This window comes from Lepisosteus oculatus, chromosome 4 (genome assembly GCF_040954835.1).
Source record: "Lepisosteus oculatus isolate fLepOcu1 chromosome 4, fLepOcu1.hap2, whole genome shotgun sequence".
In the NCBI taxonomy this organism is placed as follows: Eukaryota; Metazoa; Chordata; class Actinopteri; order Semionotiformes; family Lepisosteidae; genus Lepisosteus; species Lepisosteus oculatus.
Genome location: NC_090699.1, coordinates 50381041 through 50392615, shown reverse-complemented (window position 1 = coordinate 50392615; position 11575 = coordinate 50381041). Strand labels below are relative to the sequence as shown.

The window sequence follows — 11575 nt, the reverse complement described above, 5'->3', positions numbered from 1 at the left end:
GGTGCGCTAACGTCACGGGGCTGAGTGGGCAGGGTTGTCTGGTTCTCGCGATAAACAAACCTGTGCATCTCATCCAGAAGATACAAGATGCCCAGCTTCTCTGTAATAATAATAATAATAATAATAATAATAATAATAATAATAATAATAATAATGCAAAATATTTAAACTGGCGGTGGGTTTTAGACAGTGTACTGAAAACTGCATTAATGAAGCAGACGTTTACGTTACCCGGAATTAAAAAGTAAAGATCACAAAGAATTAGGGTAAATGGTCTTTTATCAAAGTTGCTATGTTCTGTGCTATTGCCCATCCTGTACATTCTGCATACTGACTGCTGTAGGTCTTTTGAGAAAAAAACAGGTGTTTAAGTCTGCTCCTAGACATGGGCCTGAAATGGAGTATTTTGTTGACTGGTGTAACAACTCCTGTCTTCAACTTAATGTATCAAAAACCAAAGGCATGATCATTGATTAAGAAAACAACCACCAGCTGCGAAACCAAAAGTTATCGAAGGTCTGAAACTGAATAGTCATATATTACTCTTATCTTGGCACTAGTGTTAATTACAAACTAACCTTTGAGAAAAACACATGCCATATGTAAGAAGACTCCACTCTATTAATTTGGGTGCTACAACTATCACTTTATCCCAAGGAACTTTCATTGAATTTGCCCTGTTCTCTGTGGTAGATTGATTTGGTAACCTTAATAAACACAATAAAATCAGACTGAGCAGGACAGTGTAGCTAAGGTAGCCAACAACATAATTGGTGGATGACAGCTACAGCTGTCAGACAACCAGGGACGGATTTTGTTGTTTGTAGGCTCTAGGCACTTTCACGCCGAAATGTGCAAAAAGAGGAGTATATGCCAATTGAATTACGTTGATTTACATGATGCACTTTAAACTATTCTAATGCTAAACCACGTGATTGATGGAGCGAGTTGAGCGACCATCACTCGATACTTCTAGTTTCTAGAACAGCCGCTAGATAGCGTAAGATTATTGATTGGGAGCACGTAGAGTCGATCACAAGCATATTGTTTCAGCTCATTTTTCATTAGTCACTAGTGTTTTCCACCTTCGTAGGCACTAAAAAGATTATAGGCCCCAGGTACTGTGCCTACAGTGCCTTGTGCGAAATGCGGCACTGCAGACATCTACATCAGACAAATAGTGTGTCTATCATGGACTGTCATTACTACCCCTTGTATAGTGAATTTGAGCTCCTTCCATCTGGGGACTGATTTAGACTCAAATGCAATAGAACTACATTATCTTTTAATCCAATGGCTAATAACTTGCTTAATTTGGACAATTGATTGTATATTTTATTTTACTTATATATATATTTTCTTATTTATTTATGAATTCATGTTGTATTACTGTACCTTGTTGTTTTTTACCAGACCATGAAGCAAATTTTCCATCTGGGGCAATAACAGTAAGTATCTCAAGAGTTCTGTATCTTAGATTTCTTCTTTTATTTAAGGTGATCTCAGATGTTTTCATATACTGTACATTGTAAGGAAAGGCAGGGTAAGACAAGGTGTGGTTGCTAGATCTTCTGGGTTTTATTCCACACTGGAGTGACTTTTGTGTGGAGTTTGGTTGTTCTCATACTTTTATTTTTCCAAGTGGGTTGCTTTCCTGTCACCTTCCAAAAAAAGCTGTCTAGGTTGACTGGCGTCTCTAAAATGTTCACAGAACGTTTTATGTCACGTATGATCGGGGTGACGCGAACATTGCCAGCAACAAAAATCTTTCTGATGCCGTATAAATCTTGAACTGGTTGGTTGGGGCTGGACTGTTGGCTTGAATTGGCTTGAAAAATCTTTCCATTGTGCTGTTTCAAATCTCCCTCCCTCAAACAGCTGCAGCTCCTAACCACCGCGGCATTGTGGGAGGAGACGGAGCAGGAAATATGGCGGATGTGGAGGAACCGTAAGTATCCGTGAAAGGAGAGGACAGAGAGATCTGCAAATTAGTGCTCATAATCTCATGTATTACCTGCTGAAAAAAAGAGAACACGATTGAACCTTCTTTTATTCTCTCTTTTTAGGGAGAAGAAAAGAAGGAGAGTAGAAGAGCAGACTGAGAAGTTAGTACTGAAATGCTAAAAATATATAAACTGCCAGCAGGTTTGAGGTTACACAGCGCACGGAGTAGTAGAGCATTAATGTGAAAATTCTTTTTTCCATTCGTTGACTGACACATTAATGTTTTGTCTATAAAAGGACGGAAAATTGAAATATTCTAAAATTTACAGTCGATTATAGTAAGGCCTCAGGCTGCTCAAATGTATCGCAGTTTATAGTCACGCTTATAGTAACTAGTTACATGTTTTTAATAACGTGTTCATAAGGAATTTTCACATCTTAATGTTGCGCTCGTTTCTTATTTCGACTGCTATTTAATTAACTCCATTCTTTTATAGAAACATTGCATATAAATTAAAATTATACAATAGCTGTAATACAGGCCTCTACCGATTTCTAATTGTGTTGTTTGGTTACATTGTTTTGTAAACTTTCAAAAGGGAATATATTAAACATAACGTGCTTGTTTTATCAGGATTGTGATAACGATGTTTAGGCTGGAATAGTAACTGTTACACCCCAACAGTTGTTATTGTGAATAGCATGTCAACCAGTAATATATCTGGAGAATTAATCAAAACGTACCAGACAGATAATTATTTCTATTAATTAAAAAGATTCTTAACCCTATTTATTGATAAACGTTCTTCTGGCAAATTTAGTTTCCTCTTGGTAACAGTAATGTCTTAAACAGACTTTATACATAATAAATAAGTTAAACAAGCGTAATTATGGTCAAATACCATCTTATTACAACCTCTGTTGTATTTTGCCAAAAAAAAAATGTACCTTAGGTGTGGTTACTGTGCGATTGGTCAATGTATGTAGGTACTTAAAGCTACATATTCTGAAGTTATTTGTGTCTGAAAGGATAATATATATTTTTATTTATGATATACCTACATTGACATTTGAAGTATTAAAAAAATGGTACAATAGTACAAATAAAGGTACAAGTTTAGATGTTTGACCAACAATGTACTGCGTACTCAAAAGCTAACAATACCAGTTAGCCTGTAAGTTAAAGTCTTTGCACACGCTGCCAACTTTGGTATTGTGTTTTCAAACTACAGGCATTGTGAGCACAGCAGACACGCAAGTTGTTTTCCAACTGATGTTTGTAGCTGAGTTCCTTGTGTTCTGTGCAGAATGGCTGTGGATGGTGGGTGTGGGGACAATGGAGACTGGGCAGGTCGCTGGAGCCATGTCAAGAAGTTTCTCGAGCGCTCAGGACCATTTACACACCCCGATTTTGAACCAAGCACTGACGTGAGACAACTCCACTTTCTCCAGTTGTGTTTTGTACTGGGGGGGAAAGGAAAGCACAGCAAACGAACCCCCACAAGCTTTAAAATGTTGAATGTTTTGAATTACATTTCTTAGAAAATGCAGTTGACAGTTTTGCATGATTTCCATCACATAGTTTTAGTTCCACCTATACACATAAATTCTACAAATGGCTTCATACTGTATTATAAATACGATGCCATGAATTTAATACAAAAATGTTTGCTAACTCGGTACCAATTGATCATATAGTTGATATCAGTTGAAAAGCAGCCATTTAATTTACTAATAAAATAGTAAAAATCCAGTACACATTGTGGTCTTTATTTCAGACTCTACTTCTGTTTTACAATGTAACATGTTTAACATGGTAAAGTTAAAAGAAATCAACACTTAAAAGTGATATTTCCATTTTCAGTTTTAAAATACATTTTTACTCTTTTAATTATGGTCAGGTACATATTGTCACCTGTTCTTTTTAGTTCTGTATGCCATTTGTGTGCGTATTCATAGTAACTCTTTTCTGGTTTTGTGTTTTAACTATAGTCACTCCAGTTTTTATTGGACACATGCAAGATACTAGTCATTGGAGCTGGAGGGCTTGGATGTGAACTTCTTAAAAATCTGGTATGATGCTGATTCTTTTTTTTAAAAAAAACTTTAGATCAGTGTAAACTGGTGTGAAGTTAAGATCTTGTGTGTTTCAATGGGCAGTCAAATGCTTTGCATTGTTCTTAGGGTGAAAAAATGCAGGGAGCTTTGAACGCTTTGAATTTTTTTCATGATGATTGTTTTCTCCTTGATGCTTCTGTTCATGAAATATTTCATCTGGGAGCACAAATGTTTTAGAATGACTTCCTGAACTGCGAAATGCACGTATTAAAATGCTTCTTGTACATTTTTTCCATTTCATGAAGTCTTTTGCATGAATGTTCTTCACTTATAACCGGAAATTATGTTAAAATTATATTTAGAGAATAGGAAAGAAAGTTGAACAAAATGTACCTAACATTCACATACTTCAAACAGTAATTGTCAAATATCTGTGTTTGATAGATTGTTTCTCTTTCAGTATGAATGTCCACGTGCAGGAAAGTTTGGATGAAAACTGTTGTTTTACAATTTAAGCATTGTTGATTGCACTGTACTTTTTTTTGGAATAAGTGACTACTTAAATAAAACGCTGTTGGCATTTGTAAACCTTTTATTCAGATCACTTTTTACCATTATGTTATCAGGCCCTGTCTGGCTTTCGCCATATTCATGTAGTTGACATGGATACCATCGATGTCTCAAATCTGAACAGGCAATTTTTATTCAGGTGAGCTGTGTTTGTTAAGAGCTCTTTTCAGTTCACTGATATAGTGTATTTTCACAGTTAAATAAATCACACATTCCAGACACTCTCTGCTCTTGCTGGCTTCTGCACACTGAAATTGGACATGAAATTCCCATAAAAATCAACAAAATATTGGGAGAGGTGTTCCTGTCCCAACAAAATCAACAAATTGTTGGGTTTTGTCCTGCTTTATTATGACAATATTCTGGTTATTGCTTTTAGGTCTTGCCCTTTTCATCTATATGTTATTTGTGAATCAAGTAATTTACAGAGAAAATGACAGGGGAAAGCTACAGAGGTGCGGACATGTGAGCCCTGAGTGATAAGTTAATAACAGTTAAGAAGATGGCTAAGTACAGACGTCTTACCGACACGTTTTAAATTTTAAGCAATTTTAACACCTCTGTAGGTTGTCCAACAACTTTTCTCACATCTACATAGATGTTTTGCAAATTCACTTTGTGGTAGCTGGGCAGTATCATGTATTCGCTCATTGATCTCATTCCTCTGAATCGCTTTGTATTTTTACTATTAAGCTGATTTGTCCAAGTCCTCTTACTGTCATCAGCGCCATGTGGTGCACCATCTGTGCTGGTCTGCTGTGGCTGATGGGCACAGTGTAACGAGCACAAGTGGTATTTTTGTTCTAAAGTTAAGCATATTTTGGGTAGCAGACTGCAACTGTGGTTATTGCTAATGTTTTTTGACATGATGAAACAGAATATTATTGATAGCATCAGGTGTCTTCTGTCAGTCTCCTCCCTTTCAACTAAGTTGATGTTAGTGTAAAAATTCAGATTCTGATAGTTTTCCTACCTGAACATTTTTTGCCTCCCAACATTTCCTCAGACCTAAAGATGTGGGGAGGCCGAAAGCAGAAGTGGCGGCAGAATTTATCAACAGTCGTATTCCAAGCTGTGGTGTTGTGCCGTATCCTTTACTTTCAGTTACAGTATGCCCTGAACAAAAGGAGCAGGGTGCACAGAACTCGATTATGGTAAAGAAAGGAAACATTAGTTAATGCAGGGTGATCCTGTAAATATCAGTAATAGCAAAAATGTCATTTTTGCATAGTGTGTAAAAAATTAACTCAAACCTGTTTCTAATTTCTTAACAACATGCAGATATTTTAAAAAAATACAAGATTTTGATGATTCATTTTACAGACGTAAGTCTTTCATTGTTTGAACACCTTAATAAAGCTGTTGCAGATTATATATAAGGAGGGTTGCAGTTTTAAATACTGAGGTTTATGCTCCAAAAACAATTTTGCCATCAAAACGCATTTTCCATCGACTGTTATACATAAGGTACATACAAAAAGAAGATTGCAAGTCATTGTTACAGCAGGGAAAACATTCCTTTTTGGAACTGGTCTTAATCCTCTTTGTAAAAGCTTGATCTGAGTTTTACATGTTTTTCAATTTGTGATACTGAGATATCGGGAAAATATAAAAAATTGAGTCTCACTTCCAATACTTATTTGTGTTTCCTCAGAATTTCATATAATTGTATGCGGCCTGGATTCAATCATTGCAAGGAGGTGGATAAATGGCATGCTGGTATTTGTCAATTTTTCATCATCATTGAAAACATTTTCATATTTTTAATATTCACAACATTTAGTTGTACCTAGTATTATACTTTTTTTTTCCTGTGAATTTTGATCTTCAATTTGACCTCATGAGTCAGATGTGATTTAATTTTGGAATTTTAATTAGGCAGGCGACAGTGCCGTAATGGTTATCATTGCTGCTTATCAGCGCTGGGGCCCAAGGTTCAATTCCTGGAATGCTATCTGCTTGATGTTTTTTATGTTCTCATGTTCACGTGGGTTTCCTCCGGGTGCTCTGGTTTCCTCCCATAGTCCAAAGACATACTGGTAGATTAATTGGCTTCTGGGAAAATTGGCCTTGGCATCCCATCCAGGATATTTCCTGCCTTGCACCTGTTGCTTGCTGGGATAGGCTCTTCTGTGACCCTGTAGAACCTGACTGGTTAGATAAATGGGTGGAAGGATTTTAATGAAGCACACTGGAACCAGTACATAGTAGTAAAGATCTAATAAGTGAGATCTGTAAGTTTCAGTTGCTCAAAACTGTTTACCTTCTCTTCAGATGTCACTCTTAAGCTATGAAGATGGTGTTCTGGATCCTAGCACCATTATCCCTCTTATTGATGGGGGAACAGAAGGCTTCAAAGGCAATGCGCGTGTGATATTACCTGGAATGACAGCATGTATTGATTGCACACTTGAACTTTATCCACCACAGGTACTCTCAATGGGTTTGTCCTTTTTAAAATTGCAAAGCAAATGCTGAGTAATTATGTTTTTCTTTTTAAAAATCAGTGTTTTGCATGAAGTTCAAGATCAAACTTTCTCAGACATGTAGAATGGAGGTGTCTGCTGTATTTGGTGCGAGGGTGGGATTTAATTGTTTTTCATTTTGTTTTTTTTCCTCCCCAGATCAATTTTCCCATGTGTACTATTGCAACCATGCCACGGTTACCAGAACATTGTATTGAATACGTCAGGATATTACAGTGGCCCAAAGACAAGCCATTTGGAGGTGAAGTTACGATTAACTTATTAAACTATCATCTATGTAAAAAAATTCCGTTCAGTGTTTTCTTTACTAATTATTAACTTGTAAATGCTTACCATTTTTTTTATTGTGTTTTGTTTTGTCCTGTTTAATATGAACAGCAACAACTCACTGGAAAATGTTGCTCACCTTATGAAAACTCTCCGTGTATTAATGCACAGTTGATGTGAACCGATTAAAAATGATTAATCTTTAGATGGAGTAGCTCTGGATGGTGATGACCCCGAACATATCCAGTGGGTGTTTCAGAAGTCTCTGGAAAGAGCAGCACAGTTTAATATTACTGGGGTTACATACAGACTTACACAAGGTAAGGACTGCTGGAGAGATTGGTACTCGGCTTGTCTTTAGTACAGTAACTAAAGTAGTGTGTAAGCTTAATACTATATTGTGTGTCCTGATTTCCTCAGCCCCCATTTCCACAACTTGAATATTTTATTTTGAGCATGGGGTATTGCTAAACAATAGGAGATTCATAAAATGTTTTAATATTCTCTTAAAACTTCATAAAACGTATTTTTTAAAACCATTCAGTGTAATTTTCTTTGATTTATGCAGTTCAGATGAAAGTTGCTCTTTTTTGTGTTTAAAGGTGTGGTGAAAAGAATCATCCCAGCTGTTGCCTCTACAAATGCTGTCATTGCTGGTAGGCATTGTGAAAATACTGACTGAAACTGTTTGCTTCAGTTACCGTGCATGGTTATATTATTAACTGAAGGCAATCTTAATTGTTTGAAGTGGAGTTCTTGTAACTGGAAGGTTGAGTTTTCAAATCTTGGCTGAGGCACTGCTGTTGGATACTTGAGGAATCTTCAGTAAAATGCCCAGCTGTATAAATGAGTACAGATATAAGACTTTTGATAAATAAATTCATCTAAATTAATATTTTGAGCATGTAAATAAACATGGTAATTTCAAAGAACTCAAATATAACTAATCTTTTGTATAGACTACTTTAAAGTAATGGAAACTTGTGTTGTTTCAGCTGCATGCGCTACTGAAGTTTTTAAAATAGCTTCCAGGTAAGCTTTTTCAAAGGTATTCTCATTTTATAGTCCCTAAAAATGAATAAATATGTATGTAGCTGTATTTCAACCATAAATATTTGATGCCGTTACTTTAATATTTGCTTTGTAAATAGTAGAGTGTTTCTACCATTTTAACTTAATTATTTTAAATATTAAATAAACATTATTTGCATTCTTCCCTACAATAGTAATGATTAATGTTTATATTGTATTATTAACAAGGATGGGTAAATGGAAGTTTTATTGTTAATAATAGAACCTTACAAAATCATCAATAATTCTGTTATTATAGCTGATAGTATTATTTTAAGACTTCTTGCATTTGACAATGTTTTTTCTTCATTATAGTGCATACATTCCTCTAAATAATTATCTGGTGTTTAATGATGTTGATGGTCTTTACACATACACTTTTGAAGCAGAAAGAAAGGTGAGCTTTTTTTTTTAATTCTTTTTCCTGTTTGTTTGGAGAAGGTTCAGAAAGCAGTAACCTGACTGAGCAGTGGAACAGCAGTGAGGCAGAATGGGAGAGAATGGGGAGGGCTTTAACAAATTGAGAGATTTGTGTTTCTGGATGGGCGTTATTCGTTATGAGCGTACTTACATGTTCTCAGAGGTGAAATGGCAGTTACATCCGATTTTCATGGTAATAGATTATTCAGACATACTTTGTTTTGTGCTACAGCTTCAGTGATACATTTAAGAATTAAAATAATCCTGTAAATGTTGCTGTACTGTAGATATTTTGTTTGTTTAAATATTGATGTGCTAATTATAATGTATAATGGAATTTTGTTAACCAAATCCAGGAAAACTGCTCAACCTGCAGCCTAGTGCCTCAGGAGCTGCTGTTCCCTTCATCTGCCAAGCTCCAGGAAGTGCTGGATTACCTGACTGAAAATGCATCTTTGTAAGTGAAGAGATACTGGTAGCGTGGTGCATATCTGTTGCTGTCAGTTGAGCAGTAATAGTGCACACGCTTACGACTGCTCTGATTTCTACTACTCTTGCAATGTTGTAGGCAAATGAAATCTCCAGCCATTACTGCAACTTTGGAAGGGAAGAACAAAACCCTTTATTTACAGGTGAGGTTTATGTTCCTGCATTTAAATGTGAGCCATGGAATCGCCTATTTTTATTTTCTCCATTTTATTTTTTACTATTTATTAGCAATAGTATTGTATTTGCTTCAACTGTTAAAATGTAAAAGCGAGAACTTGTATACTTTGAGAACTTGAGTGCCAGTCTTGCATTGCATCATGGCTGATCTTTGATCTGCCCTTAGATCTATTAGCTAAAGTATTAGAAGATGAAAGGTTGTAAACTAATTGATTGGATGTGTTGGATATTAAACAGGTTTAAATAAGCAATTTAACAGGAAAAAATCTGAGGAAATGTCTAGTATTTCTATCTGTAAATTAAATGAATATCTGTCTCTTTTTTTCAACACTTATGTTTTCTTGGTAAAGACTGTAGCCTCAATTGAAGAAAGGACAAGACCAAATCTTTCCAAGACGTTGAAAGGTGACGTAAAACCTTTTTTTATCATCATTAAATAAAGGCCTTTATCAGTGTGGTAGTCCTCCAACAACTTCAAACTGTGCAGTTTTATAATTCAGTAATTTATGGGTTTTTTTACGAAGTAATTGTGTTTTAACACTTTATTCATTTGTTCACAGAGTTGGGCCTGACTGATGGACAAGAGCTTGCTGTGGCAGATATCACCACCCCTCAAACAGTGTTATTTAAGCTACATTATACATCCTAATCAGGAACATGTAAGAGCTAAGAAACTAGTAAATAAGTGAATTTTAGAATAAATGTGAGAGAATCCGGCATATAACAGAGCAATTATCATTTTTAATAAGTGAAACTATTTAAGGCATTGCAAATTAATTTATGTAAATAAGCTAACTTTATAGTAGCTTCTAAAACAAAACCTTTTAAAAAGGATAATTTCAAGTTGGGTTCTAGATACAAGTTATAAGCCTAATTGATCAATTTTCTATATATGATGATTCTGATCTAACTCTGAGCAAGTTGTGGTTATTTTCTTTCTCATGTCTTAAAATATCCTCTGAAACTTGGCATTACCTAGTTGCAGCACTTATTTTATTCACTGTTGTCAAAAGAATGACCCTGTAACAGGACCAGGTTGGATAATAACATACCTATCACCTGCCTCCTTTACTTTTATGAGAACGTTGTGTATGTCATGTGTTTGTTGCGGTAATTTTGTTTTGGATGTATATTTATGGAAAATGTAATTAAAACATTTTGCTGAACAAATACTAAAGACATTGTTTCGAGATTCTTTAACTAAAACGTTTTTACTGTAAATGTGTTTGTGCTTTCCATCAAAAGTGCACATAGAAAATTATTTCCAGTCAAAATGGTGTGATTGTGCAAGATTCTGCCGTGCATTATTTTTAAGTGTGCATAACAAATGGGCTTGAGCACTATAGACTTGTGTGTGGTGTTACAAAGCCCAGTACTTTTTGTTACAGATTCTGCTGTTTTACAAGTTTCATAATTATACAGTATTTTTTATTATAATATCATATAATTATGAAATTATACATTTTTTATTTACTCCTGTGCTTGTTCAAACCAAAAAAATATCCATATACTATGGACTGTATAGCTAGATTTAAGTTGTTAATTTGGTATGGTATACACTGGTTCAATGAGCAGCAGACATTGATGTGCTGTACAGCACCATTTTTAATAGATGACACGCTATTCAGATTGTAATATACTGTAGGCCTACTCTCGTGGGTCTGAGAAAAGGATGTACCACTACAATACATGCTTTATTATGTTGTTCTTGAAAATAGATGAGAAATGTTCATCCTTATTACTATCATTAACAGATAATATTTTCTTTGAAGAGTTTTTTAGTGTATTTCTCAAATTTGTGCTGTTGAATTGGTCTTACCTACTGTATATGTGATGGTTAAAGCAACAAACATCATGCTAGTAAATGGGCTGGTATGATTTTAAATTTCAATATTCTTGGAAAAACTCACTTTTATTAAGTGAAGGATAAAAGAAATGCATGTAGGTATACCAAAGCTTAACTCTCGAGCTCCTTCATCTGTCTTCGACCTGAACTGCTGGAGAGAGGCCCCGTCTGAGGTGAAGGATGACAGACAAAAGAGGCAGCAAAAATGTTTAGTACTTGGAAAAGCTCCTGTATGTACTAGGGGATT

At 35.3% G+C, this 11575-nt stretch overlaps 1 protein-coding gene across 2 annotated transcripts; it reads left to right on the top strand.

The window, feature by feature from the left end:
* The first annotated feature begins 1856 nt into the window (after nt 1–1856).
* uba3 (ubiquitin-like modifier activating enzyme 3) lies at nt 1857–10659 on the top strand. 2 transcript variants are annotated; one of them, XM_006630618.3, is made up of 18 exons: nt 1895–1948; nt 2067–2105; nt 3252–3372; nt 3937–4017; nt 4629–4711; nt 5579–5659; nt 5854–5897; nt 6227–6291; nt 6847–7002; nt 7197–7299; nt 7532–7645; nt 7928–7981; nt 8321–8357; nt 8712–8793; nt 9173–9273; nt 9385–9448; nt 9833–9887; nt 10043–10659. In XM_006630618.3, the coding sequence occupies exons 1-18, from the start codon at nt 1929–1931 to the stop codon at nt 10129–10131; spliced, it is 1389 nt and encodes a 462-aa protein (XP_006630681.1). In that variant the 5' UTR covers nt 1895–1928; the 3' UTR covers nt 10132–10659. The 2 variants fall into 2 exon arrangements, with proteins under 2 accessions (XP_006630682.1, XP_006630681.1); XM_006630619.3 differs by lacking the exon at nt 2067–2105 and having other exon boundaries at nt 1857–1948.
* The last annotated feature ends 916 nt before the right edge of the window (nt 10660–11575 follow it).